At 49.1% G+C, this 16,080-nt stretch overlaps 2 protein-coding genes across 4 annotated transcripts in view; both read right to left on the bottom strand.

The window, feature by feature from the left end:
• Positions 1-470: 470 nt before the first annotated feature.
• On the bottom strand, positions 471-1,934 carry SH3BGRL3 (SH3 domain binding glutamate rich protein like 3). Its single transcript, XM_086329663.1, has 3 exons — positions 1,781-1,934; positions 1,033-1,200; positions 471-921 (listed from the first exon to the last, which is right to left on the bottom strand). Exons 1-3 carry the CDS (start codon positions 1,826-1,828, stop codon positions 856-858), a joined length of 282 nt encoding a protein of 93 aa, XP_086185789.1. The 5' UTR covers positions 1,829-1,934; the 3' UTR covers positions 471-855.
• Positions 1,935-3,135: 1,201 nt separating this feature from the next.
• Positions 3,136-16,080, bottom strand: part of CEP85 (centrosomal protein 85) — a 36,321-nt gene continuing 23,376 nt past the window's right edge. For all 3 annotated transcript variants that reach the window (XM_086329250.1, XM_086329241.1, XM_086329259.1), the window contains 7 exons: positions 12,482-12,634; positions 12,113-12,267; positions 10,643-10,757; positions 9,684-9,734; positions 6,526-6,633; positions 5,140-5,365; positions 3,136-4,820 (listed from right to left, as the gene is read on the bottom strand). In XM_086329250.1, coding sequence (XP_086185376.1) covers positions 4,663-4,820; positions 5,140-5,365; positions 6,526-6,633; positions 9,684-9,734; positions 10,643-10,757; positions 12,113-12,267; positions 12,482-12,634 — 966 coding nt within the window. In that variant the 3' untranslated portion in view covers positions 3,136-4,662. The remainder of the gene's footprint in view (positions 4,821-5,139; positions 5,366-6,525; positions 6,634-9,683; positions 9,735-10,642; positions 10,758-12,112; positions 12,268-12,481; positions 12,635-16,080) is intronic.

The following is a 16,080-nucleotide window of genomic DNA, read 5'->3' as shown; positions in this document are numbered from 1 at the left end:
TGCGCCCAGACACGCACAGGACAAGCACGTAGACACTTCAACACTGCATCAGAGCCACTGCCCCCACCCTGGCAGAACTGCACCTGGGCACCCACTTCCACGACACCCCCACACCGAGCTGAGCTGTCGGGACACAGACAGGAGGGCACAGGGTACCACCCTGTTACTGACTGGCATGCAAACATGCAGTGCACACCAGGGCACAAGCGCATCATGGACACCACCACACGCACGAGCACTGCAGGGTGACCCACCCCCCAGTATCTCTAGAGACCAACGGTCCAACACAATTGTGTGCGTGTGTGTTCTGGGCATATATCCAAACGCATGCACTGTCACACACACAAAGGTGCCACACGGGACTGCCAGTCGACCTGCCCACCGAGCACAGCCTCAGCACAATCACGTCTACCACTAGCTTTGCTCAGAGCCAGGACCTGGGAGGCACAGGCCACACCAGACAGACACGGTGCCAATGGAATGGAACATTTAATTGTTTCTGCGGTGCTCCCGGACGGGGATTGCGGGGCCTTTGGCAGAGCCTTGGCTAATGGAATCAACAAAGGTGCCCATCAGCCAGTGCCAGGCAGGGTGGCAGCCTCAGGACCGAGCTGAGGACAACCAGCACTTGGGCTGTTGCTTAAGACAATTTCTGAGACCGGTGGGTGAGGAATGTTGCTGCTGAATGGAGAAGAGGGGGCTTACAGTTAGGGGAGGAGAAGGGGTCTTGGGTTGAGGGGAGAGGCCCCCCGTTCAGGTTAGGAATAACAGGGAAGTTGGTCACAAGGTCCTTCATGGCCGGGGTGATGGCTGGGGAGGGGAATGTGATGACGAAGTCCAGGGGGCTGACTTGGCTCAGGCCAGTTTCAGGAACTCCTGCAGTGTGTTTTGTTCCACAGCCTCCACGAAGAGCTCATAGTCCTAGGGGAGGGGAAGAGAAGCGGTCACCAGAGTGCTGGTGTTCTGTCTCAGGTCTGACTCTGGCTGGTATCCTCCTGTAACGCTCCCTCCACCCCCACCCGAGGCCCATACCCCACAATACTGGTCCCCGTTGACAATCTGGGGTGGGGTGGCCTTGGGGTTGCCGGCCAAGGCTCGCATCTCGTCCCGCAGGGCGTTGTCTTGGGAGATGTCCACTAGCTGGTACTGGATGCGCTTCCCATCCAGGATGCGGGTCACCTCACTCTGCTGGGACTTGATCTGGGGGCAGAGGGCGGGTAGAGGTTAGCGGGCAGCCTGGAAGGTTGAGGGGGAGAATCCTGGGCAGGGACAAAGGGGCTGTGGTCAGGAGCTATGGTCCCCCCTGTCCCTCTACACACCCTAGGGGAGGGTTCTGGCTACAGGGAGTTGGGAGGATGAGTCAGGCTTGTGGTGGTGTGGGAGGAGAGAGGGACCACCAACCATGAGGAGGGGAGTCAGGGTGAAGGTAAGAGAGAAATTCAGGGTGGGGAGAGCCAGGAGCTCAGCAAGGGGAAAGCAGGGCAGGCCTGGGTGGAGGCTGGTAAGGGGCCACCCCCGCCCCAAGTATAGACACAGTGGAGAGAGGAAGGGCCAGATAAGGACAGGGTCAAGGATCGGCCTCGTAGTGGGGGTGCGGAGGACCCAGGATGCCCTCAGTAAATGTTCAAGGTTCAGGATGGGGCTGTAGAACCTGCCCCCAGCCCAACTCCCGGAGGCCATGCCCAGCACCTCGGCGCCCCCGCCCTGGGGGCGGGTCCCAGGCGCTGGGTCCAGAGCCCCGGAACCGCCGCCCGCGCTCTAGCCCAGGGCGCACACTCACTTCGCGGGAGCCGGTGACCGACGTGCTGTAGACGCGCAGGCCGCTCATGCTGCGGGTGGACCGACGGGAGGGCAGGCAGACAGACGGCGGTGGCAGCAGCTGCACGGCCTAGAGACGAGGCCGCCGCGCTCGGGAGCGGTTTCCTTCCTGCTCTGCCCGCGAGTCACCGCTCTCGGGACCAATGGGCGGCGCGGACAGGCGCGCGGCCGGGGCGGGGCTTGCGCGACCCCGCCCCGCGCACCGCCGGGCCCCCTCCCCTCCCCCTGGGGGACTGGGCGCGCCGGGGACCCGCGTCCCACGCAGGGCTGCCCGTTTCAGCCCTCCCCGGCCTGGGGCTCACAGTGTGAGGCCAGGGAGCGATCTGACGGAAAGGGCGGGGGGAGGGGCTTGGCAGAGGCCGCCTCAGCCTCGCCCAGGTTTGCTGCACCCAACTGGTTGCCCTCCCCCGGGTGCCACGACGCCGCTGCTCAGCTTTGAAGGTTCGGGGCTGTTCTCAGTTCCCCGCCCAGGGAACCTGGCTCCAGTCGAGCATTGTCCTGTGGGCCACCCACACATAGCTAACCCCGAGGGGCACGCCACGACAGTGACAACCCCTCGCTGCGAGTTTTCCCCAGAGCTCCTCTCCCTCTGCTCAGATAGGCAGGTTCAGACAAGGGTGGTGGCCGGAGACAGGGCCACGCCCTCAAAGAGCCAAATGGGGGCCAAGGTGAGAAAGGCTTCTAGCTCTGGACCCGGTGCAGGCAGAGGCTGGCAGTGGGGTTCCCGAGTCTGGCTGGGCCCTTGTTAAAAATCCACAGCTGGTCTGGGGGTGGCCCCAGCCCCACCGGGACTTCATGCTGCATATGACCCTCCAAAAACTTACCACCAGCAAAATGCAGGGAGTACAGTACGAGGCAGCAACCAGCCCAACTTTGGAGACTCCGCTATCTGTCTGGGGTGGGACATGACACCCCTCATAAGTCTCCCCAGGTCCAGGGCCCCAAGAATAACCCAGGAAGACAAGCCTAGCTCCTGGAGGCAAACACAGTGCCCTGCCTTGCTCTGGGGAAGCCACTTCCCTGCAGCAACCCACAGGCAGCAGACTTCCTTGTCAGGATTACTGAAACTCCATGACAAACTTGCTGTATGACTCAGGGCAGCGTCATGCAATAGAAAGTGCTGTAGGAAGAGATCTTATCCATCTCCACAGACAGAGGAGCAGAAGTGGTAGAGATACAAACATGAGGCTGGACCTGCCAAAGTTCCCTCTTTGCTGCTGTTCGGAGAACTTGGCTAAGCACACAGGCTTTGGCCCTGATAAGCCAAAATGAGGGGTGGAGTATGAATGGCGATGGAAGGCAAGGGAAAACCGAGGAGTCTGTTAAATTTTTATTTTGTAAACAAAATAGGCAATACAAACCAGTTGACATAACAAGGATTCATATAAATAACTGCTTATAAACTTTATGAGGAAAAAATACCCGTGAGCATGGTGGCTGGGCTCCCAATTCAGGGTGGAGACCAACAAGGCAGCTTTGATTTTAGCAGGCAGGAGCCCAGAGGCTGAGGGGACAGCTGGGTGGGGATGCTCTGAATGGAGGGTTAAGTCACTCCATAAATAAAACACCAACTTGTAAAAACACTTAAGAAGGAGTCTCATTCAGGCCTGGGAGTGAGGTCCGGGATGCTGCCCTGCTAGCCCAAAGCTTAGCAACCACCTCCCAGTGGCTGGCTCTGGACTCCTGAACTGCTCAGGACTCCTCCTCACACGGCCCTGGCTCCAGATCTAGAGGAAACCTTGAGCTGGCCCAAGGACCAGACACAAACAACTACAAGATGCTCTCTCAACAAAGAGGCAAGAGAAACCAGAAAGCAGAGCTCCAAAGGCCCCAGAGAAACAACTAAAAACACAAACGCTATACCTTGAAGCTGACCTGTACTGGCTACTCTGAACTCTCAAGGAGCCCAGAACAGGAAAGGGAAAGGACCCCCGTCCCCAAACACAAGAGAGGCACAAATCAGAATGCCAGGCCCTGGCCCCAGCCTTGGGGGAAGGGGGTGAGCAGCTTGACAGTGCCTTGTGGTATCAATCCAGAACCATAGAGAAGAGTTTGCACTCAAAGCCCAAGAAGGGGCTACCTGGCCAGCCTGAGAACAAAGGACAAAGGGGCTGTGCTAACTACATGACCAGGGCCCCAAGGGCACGGGGCAGCTCAAGTGGGTCTCCTGTAAATAGGCATGATAGCACAGATGAAGGAGCCCTGGGTATAATCCCCAGGCCCCCAATCCTAGCAAATACTTTGCTAATGAACAGATCACCCTGAGGCATCAGTGAGAATAAGAGCCCTGAGGAAGGAGGAGTGGGCCTGGGCCTAGGAAAGTCCAGAGCCAGCTCAGGCAGGTCCCAGGAAGGCTGGCACAGAGGGCCGGAGGATTCTCAAATGGCTACTGTTACTGGTACTCAGCCTTTCCCGGCCCTTCTAAGGAACTTTGGGCATCAGCACGACCAAGGTACAGAGTGGGAATGAATGTGGATCCATCCCAAAGGATGCGGAAGGGAGTTAAGCAGCCTGTTTGTTTGCCTTTGACATCAGCTCGTTACTGGTAACAGTCTGTGAGGATTTACCTGCAGTTAATTAGTAACTCACCCTAAAAGAGTGAATCAGGATGACAGGATAAATGCAACCCAACAAGGCAAAGCCAGAGTTGGGCAGGACAAACAAGATTCTCTCACCGGCCCTTGGCCCTGTATGCAGGCTCACACCTCCCCCCTCCCACCCCTTCTCTCCGGGAATAGCAGCAGATAGGAGGCAAGAGATTGTCAGGGCAGGACCTGCTGGACGGTGCTCTCAGCAGACCAGATTCTCCCTGGGGGAGCACAGCTTGTCCACCCCCAGCATTCCTCATTGTGTGACACAGTTTTCTCCCATGTCCTGGGCATATCTATCTGACATGGTGGTCCTTAACTCCTCGATGTCACGGCGTAGCTGCTGAACCTCTTCCAGTTTTCTCCTGATTACATCTGGCTTCTGAAAATCTAGTTGAGTCCCTGGGTGCACAGCTGGGGAGGAGAAGAACATTTTGACAGAATATTAATAAGTAAGTCAGAAGACACTTCCATGTGGAGGGGGCAGTGTGGACAGGCAGTACCCTAAGGCCTGTCGTCTTGGAACACGGCACTTTTGACAAAACAGCTAGGGATAATGGGCTAAAAGTCCTGCTGCCTAAGGGCCACTTCTGTTTGTCCTACACCCAGGTACCCATAAGGATGCCTGCTTCCAAAACAGATTTACTGAACATCTAACTGGGAAAGGTAGATAGAGGTGAGAGGAGAATGAAAGCCATTATCTCCTAGGTCCCAGACTAGTCTAAGGACTCACAGTGAATGCCCAGGAGCAGGGAGAGATTGGGGTCGTGGCCCTGGGCCCTCTGGGTCACAATGCTACAGACAGCCTGCAGATCTTGAAGACAACTGGCCAATTCCTGGTGCAGCTCAAATGCCAGCTGAGCTGTGTCTGATGAAGACGGGGACCCTGATTGGGCCTGTCGCAGGTGTTCTTGGAGCGTCAGATTCTTCTCAATGAGGTCCTGATTCTGTACTGAAAGCTGAGCAGATAGACAGGTGAGCACGTTAACTCAGGCCCAGGGAGAAGCAGAGTAACTGCACACGAATGTGGATATACATATATGGTGTGTTGAGGGGAAGCTACAAGACAAAGGCAACGTTTCCCCCTCCCCACTCCTACTAACAGACTTTGCATTGCCCCTTCCCCCATCAATATCAGGCTGTTTCTCCTGCAGGTAGGTTGGGCCCACAGGACCTCAGCACTGGAGAGGAAACTGCACCCCAGCAGACTGAGTCAGCAGCCTCCAGGTTTCTGTTCAGGAACCAGAGAAGATACTCCCGCTCCTCGGAACTCTATCTGAAGCCAGTCCCTCAGCCAACTCTGTTAGCCAGGCTATTAGAGAAGGCTTAACGTGAACTGTGAAATCTGAGGAGACACTGGTTTCAATCTCTCCCTGCCACCCTGACAAAAGTGGCCACCAGCCAGCTTGATCAGTGTGTGTCAGAGGAATAAAGTGGGCAAGAAAGACAACATGACAGCTAGTGGCTACTGGGAAGGTAAAGGCTAGGGGCTAAAGAAGCTGCTGACCTGGAGGACACAGTGCTGAAGAGTGCCCTGCCTTTTCAGCCCTTCACCTCGGTGGAGTCAGGCTTCACTACAGAGACCAGCTCATTCACGTGTATCTGTGTCTCTTTCTCTCCCTTTCCCACAACAGCTTTAACATACTCTCCTTCCCTTCCTACCACTATTCTGTTTTAAAGACAAGGAATAGAGTTCCTCCACTAGTCCCAGCCCTTCACCCACACTGGGCCATATGACCATCTTTGCTCTGGAAGCCCCCTTCCTAGGCACTTGGCCAGTGACCTTGACCGCCCCCTGCTGACAGCTCTGTTTACTCCAGGAGGATCACCAAACCTTCAGTCTTCTTGAACCCTTCATCCCCAACCCCACAAACCTGTGGCTGCAAGAAGACAAAATAAGAGAGAATGATTTTCCATATCCAAAATGCATTACTGGGTAATTACAGCCAAAGACAGGCTTAGGACCTTTAATATAAAGGATGATGCAATGTTCCTTCTTACTCCTCCAAAAAAGACTTCTCAAAATGTGGGGGGTCTTGTGGGAGTAGGGATAGGTAGAGTACACAGAGAAATTAGGTTTGTAAAGACAATGCCAAGAGGCCTAGCTGGTGCTGCTCACCTCTTTCACAGCTGTGCGCAGCTGCTGCAGGGCTGTCTCCCTCCTTTGGGCCTCCTCTTTCAGGGCCTGGCTTGTTCCTTCTTCTTGAGCCACTTCCTGTTCTAGGCTCTGAATCCCATGACAAGGAGGGTGGGAGAACACATCAGAGGCAACAAGTCTGGGTCAGACCACATCGCCTCTGGTCTGGACTACATAATAGTAAAGCCCCACCCTGCCCACACACTGCTGCTAAAATTATTTTAGAACAACCCTGATCTGTGACTTTCCATCAAAACCCTTCTCGAGCCCCTGACCATGTACCATCCGAGGTCAGGCTCCTCAGAAAAGCATTCTTTTAACAGGTCAGCCTGGCCTTTACCTACTTCTGTATCTTTACCTCTTTTTACCCTCCACATCACCTCCACTCTAGTCACACAGACTGACTGGCCTTCATCCCCAAAGATTCCAGCGCCAATACTGTTGCTCACTTTTCTTTGCTTTTGCCCAGAATGCCCCTCTGCTCTGTCAGTCACCTGGGAAACTTCCCACCTCAACCTTTCTTCATCTGCAGATCAGATTCAATTAATCCCAACCTTGCCCTGCTACTAATACTCATGGCTCATGAGTACATTTGTTGGCTGTGCACTTGATTCCTCTATTAGACTATAACTTTCTCGACGGCAAGGAATGTCGTTTCAGTTGAGTTCAATTACTGATTGAGCACTCACTACTGACAGGCACTAGGGACACAGAAGACACCACCAGGCATTCCCGTCTCTGAGGAGCTCACAGCCAAATGCCCTTGACAACTGCTGTTTAGTCACAAAGATGTGTTCCACTCTTTTGCCAGCCCATGGACTATAGTCTACCAGGTGCCTCTGTCCATGAGATTTCCCAGGCAAGAATATTGGAGTGGGTTGCCATTTCCTTCTCTAGGGATATTCCCAAACCAGGGATCAAACCTGCGTCTCCCGCACTGGCAGGCGGATTCTTTACCACTGAGCCACCAGGGAAGCATTGTATATTAATAAAATAAATGGATGTAAACATTCACTAGGCTTGACTATCTCTTTAGAGGACTTGAAATCTGTGAACTAAATAGACCCACATGATGGCAATGGTAGAATAGAAACTGCTATTAATATGCAAGAAGTTCCCAAGACACCCTGAGAGTACATTATAGCATAGTATATTAAATGCTTTTGACAGAGATGAGAAGGAGTCGAGGGCACGCTCTCAGTCACCTAATCTAGTTCTGTGTATGTGTGTTTATGTGTATAGGGGTGGTCAGGGTCAGGAGAGGGAGGTATATATAGACTTGTTATCTTTTGCCTCTCATTCTGTTCATTCCAATTTCCCTCTGGTTTTGAAACTGATTTGGACAAATTAAGTATAAATAATATTTCTGAGCTTTTCCATTTTGTTTTAATAAAACATTAAACAGCCAAGGAGAACGTCTCACCACCACAAAAGACCCAAGGTGACCATTTTGAATCCACCTAATTCCACCAAATTCACCTGACATTTTAATTTGTCTTAGAAGTCTCATCATGGGTAAATATACATTTAAAATGTTGTGGAGGGCTTCCCTGGTAGTCCAGTGGTTAAGAATACACTTTGCAATGCAGGGGACACTGGTGCAATCCCTGGTCCAGGAAGATCCCACATGCCTTGGGGCTGGTGAGCAAGCCCCTGTGCCCCAACTACTGAAGCCTGCACACCCTAGAGCCTGTGCTCTGCAACAAGAGGGGCCACTGCAATCAGAAGCCTGCATACTGCAGCTAGAGAGCAGCAACCAGTTGCTCCAACTAGGGAAGGCCCTCTCAAAGCAACAAAGACCTAGCACAGCCAAAAATAAATATTTTAAAAATAAATAAATAAAATGTTGTCAAGAGTTCCAGGAAACATACTTTGAGATCCATTAAAAACTACTAAAATCTTGGGATTTTAAATGGATGTAGGGAATTCCCTGACTGTCCAGTGGTTAGGACTTCCTGCTTTCACTGCCAAGGGCCCATGTTCAATCTCCAACACAGAATTAAGATTCTGCAAGCTGCACAGTGAGATCCAAAATAATAACAGTAATAAAATAAATGGATGTAAACTTTCACTAGGCTTGACTATCTCTTTAGAGGACTTGAAATCTGTGAACTAAATAGACCCATGAAGGCAATGGTAGGACTGAGCTTTCAGCTGTTCCTCAGTGGAAGTGCATTTCACCTGTTTTGGTATGAAAGCCTCTTTTAAAATCCAGAGAGAACCTGTACCTAGAATTTCTTGGAGAACCCAATTAAGGACACTCCTACTCTGGTCCAAAATAGAAACCAGGAGTTGTCTTTAATTTCTGCAACAGACTTGCCCTCCAGCCTTGCCTCTCTCCAACTGCCAATCTTCTTCCACACTCAAGTCTGAGCTGCAAACCTGACTACATCACACCCCAACGAAATGCTACGGTAGATTCCCATCACCCACCTAAAGAATAAAAGCTAACTTCACTGGACAGTCCAAGCCCTCCCATAGCCCAGTTCTCCAGCTGCCACCTTACTCAACACGCAAACGACTTACATAAACCCTGCTGTCACATGCTTTCATGTTCCTACCCATGATGTTCCTTCTATCAGAATTTCAATACCATCCTATGCTAGCCTCCTCATTGCCTGGCTAACTCCTCCTCCTTCTTCAAGCCTCATGGTCTCCAGAAACCCTTCCTTGATCTCCCCTACTTTCAATGACTCTTTTATGCTCCCGCAGGGTAATATGGATGCTCTCACTGCACTGTGCTGAATGAAACCCCTTCCCAACAAGATTGTAGGCCACAAGCACTGATTTGGTCTCATGCTTGTACCCCTGGATGTGTGCTAAGTCACTTCAATTGTGTCTGACTCTTTGCAATTCTATGGACCACCTGCCAGGCTCCTCTGTCCATGTGATTCTCCAGACAAGAAGACTAGAGTGTGCTGCCACGCCCTCCTCCAGGGGATCTTCCTCACCCAGGGATCGAACCTGTGTCTCTTACATCTCCTGCACTGGCAGGCAGGTTCTTTACCACTAGCACCACCTGAGAAGCCCGAAGCTGGTACTCTTAACACCGAGTAAATCGCAGGGCAAAGAATAGGGTTGGCTGAATTCTAGAAATTCCATCAAGTCCTGCCCATCATGTCCCAAGGATTCCAGCTCACCTGTACTTGTGAGTGCAACTGATCAATCTTCTGCTGTTGCCTCTCCACAATCTGAAAGGCAAAGTTATCAAGGACGATTGCAAGCACATGCTAATAGTGGGGCCAGATGGCAAGAGGCTGCACTAAGATCTGCAGTTTGACTATTATCACAACTGGCTACAGCCAATTAATAGTGAGAACAGAGTGAAAACAAGAAATATAAACCAGACTCCCTATCCTGGCTACTTAGCTTCACAGTCCTGTGCTCCGGCAGAGGTTTAAACAAAGAGGAACACAACGCGGAGGACCTATGACTACCATGGGGAAGTCAGGTGGAGAGAGACCCCTTCACCCTGATGACTGTCGGCCAGTAGAATCAACTTCATATACAGCCAGTGTACCTTCTGGTTCTTTGGTAGAGGACATAACTGAAAATTCAGTTTAACGAAGCCAGTCCTGTTCAGGGCTATGACAGTTTTTCACTAATAGCTTTGGTCCCACTGTTCAAGGAGGGAACCTAAACAGGTCCAGTGTCCTGTCCTATGAGACCCCAGGTACTCTCTGAACCGTTTCTGGGTCTTTTTTGCTGACCTTCAAACAAGTCTCTCTGGTAGGTCCTGGGCTCCTTCTTCTATGCTGAATTAGGGCCACCTCACTGGCTAACACTCTGCTCAATGCAAGAGGTTCTGTAGAGGGCCTGAGTCATGAAGGAAGTGTACCAAGCTTCAGTGCACCATTTTGGTACATCTAAGTTTGGATATTCAAAGGCATGCCCTTCCCTAACTTTGCTTGTCAGTACTAAAGATGGCTATCTAAAATGTGAATTTATTATGCAGGCATGGCTTCTAGGAAAAGAAAGGAAAAACTCTGGGTAACAGATGCTAGGGGGCTTAGGGCCAGAAATTCATGGTTCTCTACCAAAACCCAATCTTCTGCTTCCTCTAAGCCTACCCCCTTACGGCCTGGACGCCCTCAGTCACCTTTCGAAGGGAATCACATTCCTTCTGCCAAGACTCCATTTCCACTTGGGGACCTTGTCCTTGTTGAGCTGGACCATCTCCACCGGCATCTTCCACACACTGCTTATCTTGCAGGCTGAAAGACAGTAGCCTCTTCAAGAACTCTAAATCAGAGAGATGTGGCTTTGATTCCTGATACTGCTATTTACTGGGCAAGAGAAGTAGGCCCTTCCAAGCCATAGCTGGGGATAATTGCTTAGGTCTGTTTAAAGTAGGGAATGCCACACAGAAGCTGCTTGCTCAGTCTATGTTAGTTCCCTTCCCTAGAGGTCAGCACCTATACAATGTGCCAGCAATTCTTTACCTACCCAAGGCATCTTTATGCTTAGATATTTAAAAGTAAACATTCATCACATGTATTTAAATGACAAAAGTCACACATATAGGATAGAGAAATTTTAGAAAATACAGAAAAACACAAAAAGTCCTTTTTTCTTTGCACACCCAGTCTGGGACAGACCCAACTTTGTCCCCTAACCACAATCACTTTCATCATGGGCCATATGCTGAGATAAACAACAGGGTTACTGTGGTTGAATGTGGGATGAGAAATCCAATCCATCCCATTAAAAACTGGATTTGGTCCAAGAGGCTGTTGAAACACAGCCACGACATTTTCAGAAACTGCTATTAATATGGAATAAGTTCCCAAGACACCCTGAGAGTACATTATAGCATCTTGTTTTGTTCTCAGAATCTGCTGTGTCAATTGAGAGCAATCCCTAGGGCTAAGGAGAAGTAACAGATGCTCCTGGTAGCCTTCACAAGATTCACCATGTGGATAACCCTCAGTCATCAGCACCAGGATCTACTTCTGCAAATACAGATAATCACTTTCCAAAGTGCTCCCATTCATTCAACACATACATATTCAATAACTATTACCCAATACTATTATGATGCCAGGCACTGGGTTGGATCTTTCCAAAGGACAGTGGAAAACCCCACTGCACCACTATACCACTCCCATTCCATCTCAAAGACACAGTCCCTGCTCATAAACAGTTTTCCTATTACTTACAATCCAAAGAAAACAAAGCTCAGAGAAGTAAAGTGAGTTGCCCAAAGTCAAACAAGCAGTGAGTAGGGTAGCCAGGACCAGAACCTAGCTCTCTGCTTCTTTTTAAACCCCTCAGGGATATTTGGAGAAGACAATGGCAGCCCACTCCAATACTCTTGCCTGGAAAATCCCATGGGCAGAGGAGCCTGGTAGGCTGCAGTCCAGGGGGTAGCTAAGAGTCGGACATGACTGAGCGACTTCACTTTCACTTTTCACTTCCATGCATTGGAGAAGGAAATGGCAACCCACTCCAGTGTTCTTGCCTGGAGAATCCCAGGGACGGGGGAGCTTGGTGGGCTGCCGTCTTTGGGGTGGCACAGAGTCGGACACGACTGAGGCGACTTAGCAGCAGCAGCAGCAGGGATATTTACCTATGTTGGGTGGAGGAGAAGTCAGCTTCCCTCTGTCTCAGGCTTTCCAGTTGAACCTCCTTTTCTCTGCAGGCTGCCTGGGTCTCCTCCAGCAAGCTCTCCAGCTCAGTCACTCTCTCCTGCAGCTCTGTGCTCTTCAACTCAGAATCCTTAAGCTGAGAGACAAGATTCCATGCTTAGGTCAACAAGCAGGGAAGACTTTAGGTATATTTCGAAAACTTTGCAGTTCAGTTGTGATGTGAGTCTGGACCTGACTCCTTTGGGATTTTCCTTTCAGGACACCACAAGGTCACTGCATGCAGCAAAGGTTGAGAAAGCCCCTACCACCACCCCCAACTTGCCCCAGGTATGCTTGGTCATTGCTGCTACCTGCTGGCTCTGTTTCTGATGATCTTCCAGAGTGGGCAGGTCAGCCAGGTAGCGCTCCAAGGTCTCAATACGCTGCTGCTTCTCCCGGTTCTGCTCGGATTCCTTCTGACATTTCTTTTTCAAATTATTAATATGTTTATCACGACCCTTGACCTATTGGAAAGAAATGTTAAGAATCCTTCTCCACTGACCCCTCTACCATCTTGAACGTTAACTATTTTCTTATAAGTGAACACTGTCTTTGACCTTAGGACTATAACTGTTTTCTACTACCATGAAGGCAGGAAGTTGAATAAACTTTGCCATTGGCGATTAGGACATAAAATGCAGAGTTATCACAACCAGAACTTTCCGTTCAAGGGCAAGGAAGAGGGGATTCTTGGGCAGTTTTCAAAACCTGGTAGCTCTACTGTATAATAAAAGAATTTCTCTGGTATTTGTTCAAGTTCCTGGAGGTAACTTCTAAACTCTTAGAATATCCCAAATAATAAATATGTCTTTGTTATTCACAGTGGACCAGTTCAGTTCAGTCGTAAAGAGTCGGACACGACTAAGCATCCGACTCTTTGCGACCCCATGCAATGCAGCATGCCAGGCCTCCCTGTCCATCACCAACTCCCGGAGTTCACCCAAACTCATGTCCATCGAGTCGGTGATGTCATCCAACCATCTCATCCTCTGTTGTCCCCGTCTCCTCCTGCCCTCAATCTTTCCCAGCAACAGGGTCTTTTCAAATGAGTCAGCTCTTTGCATCAGGTGGCCAAAGTATTGGAGCTTCAGCTTCAACATCAGTCCTTCCAATGAACACCCAGGACTGATCTCCTTTAGGATGGACTGGTTGGATCTCCTTGCAGTCCAAGGGACTCTCAAGAGTCTCCAACACCATAGTTCAAAAGCATTAATTCATCTGTGCTCAGCCTTCTTTATAGTCCAACTCTCACATCCATACATGACCACTGGAAAAACCATAGCCTTGAGTAGATGAACCTTTGTTGGCAAATTAATGTCTGCTTCTTAATATGCTATCTAGGTTGGTCATAACTTTCCTTCCAAGGAGTAAGCATCTTTTAATTTCATGGCTGCAATCACCATCTGCAGTGATTTTGGAGCCCAAAAAATAAAGTCAGCCACTGTTTCCCCATCTATTTCCCATGAAGTGAAGGGACCAGATGCCATGATCTTAGTTTTCTGAATGTGGAGCTTTAAGCCAACTTTTTCACTCTCCTCTTTCACTTTCATCAAGAGGCTCTTTAGTTCTTTGCTTTCTGCCCTAAGGGTGGTGTCATCTGCATATCTGAGGTTATTGTTATTTCTCCTGGCAATCTTGATTCCAGCTTGTGCTTCCTCCAGCCCAGCGTTTCTCATAATGTACTCTGCATATAAGTTAAATAAGCTGGGTGACAATATACAGGCTTGACATACTCCTTTTCTTATTTGGAACCAGTCTGTTGTTCCATGTCCAGTTCTAACTGTTGCTTCCTGACCTGGATACAGGTTTCTCAAGAGGCAGGTCAGGTGGTCTGGTATTCCCATCTCTTTCAGAATTTTCCACAGTTGATTGTGATCCACACAGTCAAAGGCTTTGGCATAGTCAATAAAGCAGAAATAGATGTTTTCCTGGAACTCTGGTTCCTCTGCCTTTTCTAAAACCAGCTTGAACATCTGGAAGTTCATGGTTCACGTATTGCTGAAGACTTGCTTGGAGAATTCTGAGCATTACTTTACTAGCGTGTGAGATGAGTGCAATTGTGGCGGTAGTTTGAGCATTCTTTGGCGTTGCCTTTCTTTGGGATTGGAATGAAAACTGACCTTTTCCAGTCCTGTGGCCACTGCTGAGTTTTCCAAATTTGCTGGCATATTGAGTGCAGCATTTTCACAGCATCGTCTTTCAGGATTTGAAATAGCTCAACTGGGATTTCATCACCTCCACTAGCTTTGTTCGTAGTGATGCTTCCTAAGGCCTACTTGACTTCACATTCCAAGATGTCTGGCTCTATGTGAGTGATCACACCATCGTGATTAACTGGGTCGTGAAGATCTTTTTTGTACAGTTCTTCCGTGTATTCTTGCCACCTCTTCTTAATATCTTCTGCTTCTGTTAGGCCCATACTGTCTGTCCTTTATTGAGCCCATCCTTGCATGAAATGTTCCCTTGGTATCTCTAACTTTCTTGAAGAGATCTCTAGTCTTTCCCATTTTATTGTTTTCCTCTATTTCTTTGCACTGATTGCTGAGGAAGGCTTTATCTCTCCTTGCTATTCTTTGGAACTCTGCTTTCAAATGGGTATATCTTTCCTTTTCTCCTTCGCTTTTTGCTTCTCTTCTCTTCACAGCTATTTGTAAAGCCTCCTCAGACAACCATTTTGCTTTTTTGCATTTCTTTTCCATGGGGATGGTCTTGATCCCTGTCTCCTATACAATGTCACGAACCTCCATCCATAGTTCATCAGGCACTCTGTCTATCAGATCTAATCCCTTAAATCTATTTCTACTTCCATTGTATAATCATAAGGGATTTGATTTAGGTCATACCTGAATGGTTTAGTGGTTTTCCCCACTTTCTTCAATTTAAGTCTGAATTTGGCAATAAGGAGTTCATGATCTGAGCCACAATCTGCTCCCAGTCTTGTTTTTGCTGACTGTATAGAACTTCTCCATCTTTGGCTGCAAAGAATATAATCAATCTGATTTCAGTGTTGGCCATCTAGTGATGTCCATGTGTAGAGTCTTCTCTTGTGTTGTTGGAAGAGGGGTGTTGGCTATGACCAGTGCGTTCTTTTGACAAAACTCTATTAGCCTTTGCCCTGCTTCATTCCGTACTCTAAGGCCAAATTTGCCCATTACTCCAGGTGTTTCTTGACTTCCTACTTTTGTATTCCAGTCCCCTATAATGAAAAGGACGTCTTTTTTGGGTGTTAGTTCTAAAAGGTCTTGTAGGTCTTCACAGAACCATTCAACTTCAGCTTCTTCAGCGTTACTGGTCAGGGCATACACTTGGATTACCATGATATTGAATGGTTTGCCTTGGAAACGAACAGAGATCATTCTGTCGTTTTTGAGATTGCATCCAAGTACTGCATTTCAGACTCTTCTGTTGACCATGATGGCTACTCCATTTCTTTAAGGGATTCCTGCCCACAGTAGTAGATATAATGGTCATCTGAGTTAAATTCACCCATTCCAGTCCATTTTAGTTTGCTGATTCCTAAAATGTCGATGTTCACTCTTGCCATCTCCTGTTTGACCACTTCCAGTTTGCCTTGATTCATGGACCTAACATTCCAGGTTCCTATGCAATATTGCTCAATGGACCACAGCGTACCATAAATGCATTTATGCTAATTAGATGACTCAGAACAGGAACTGATCACTACAAAAACCAATGGAGTTGAACCCAACTTCCTGTGAAAAGGGGACAAAAACAGGAGATTTGAGTTCAATCATGCCTATATGATAAAATCCCAATTAAAAACTCTGGACACCAAAGCTCAATGGAGCTTCCAGGTTGATGAACACATGCATGTGCTGGGAGGATGACAGGTTCTAATTCCAAGAGGGAAAAGGTATGGAAGCCCTGCTTTTAGGACTTTCCCAGACCT

This window comes from Bos grunniens, chromosome 2 (genome assembly GCF_055505025.1).
Source record: "Bos grunniens cultivar Pamir isolate PY7600 chromosome 2, Bosgru_T2T1.0, whole genome shotgun sequence".
NCBI lineage: Eukaryota > Metazoa > Chordata > Mammalia > Artiodactyla > Bovidae > Bos > Bos grunniens.
The sequence above is the reverse complement of the archived record's forward strand: the minus strand, read 5'-3'. Positions and strand labels throughout refer to the sequence as shown.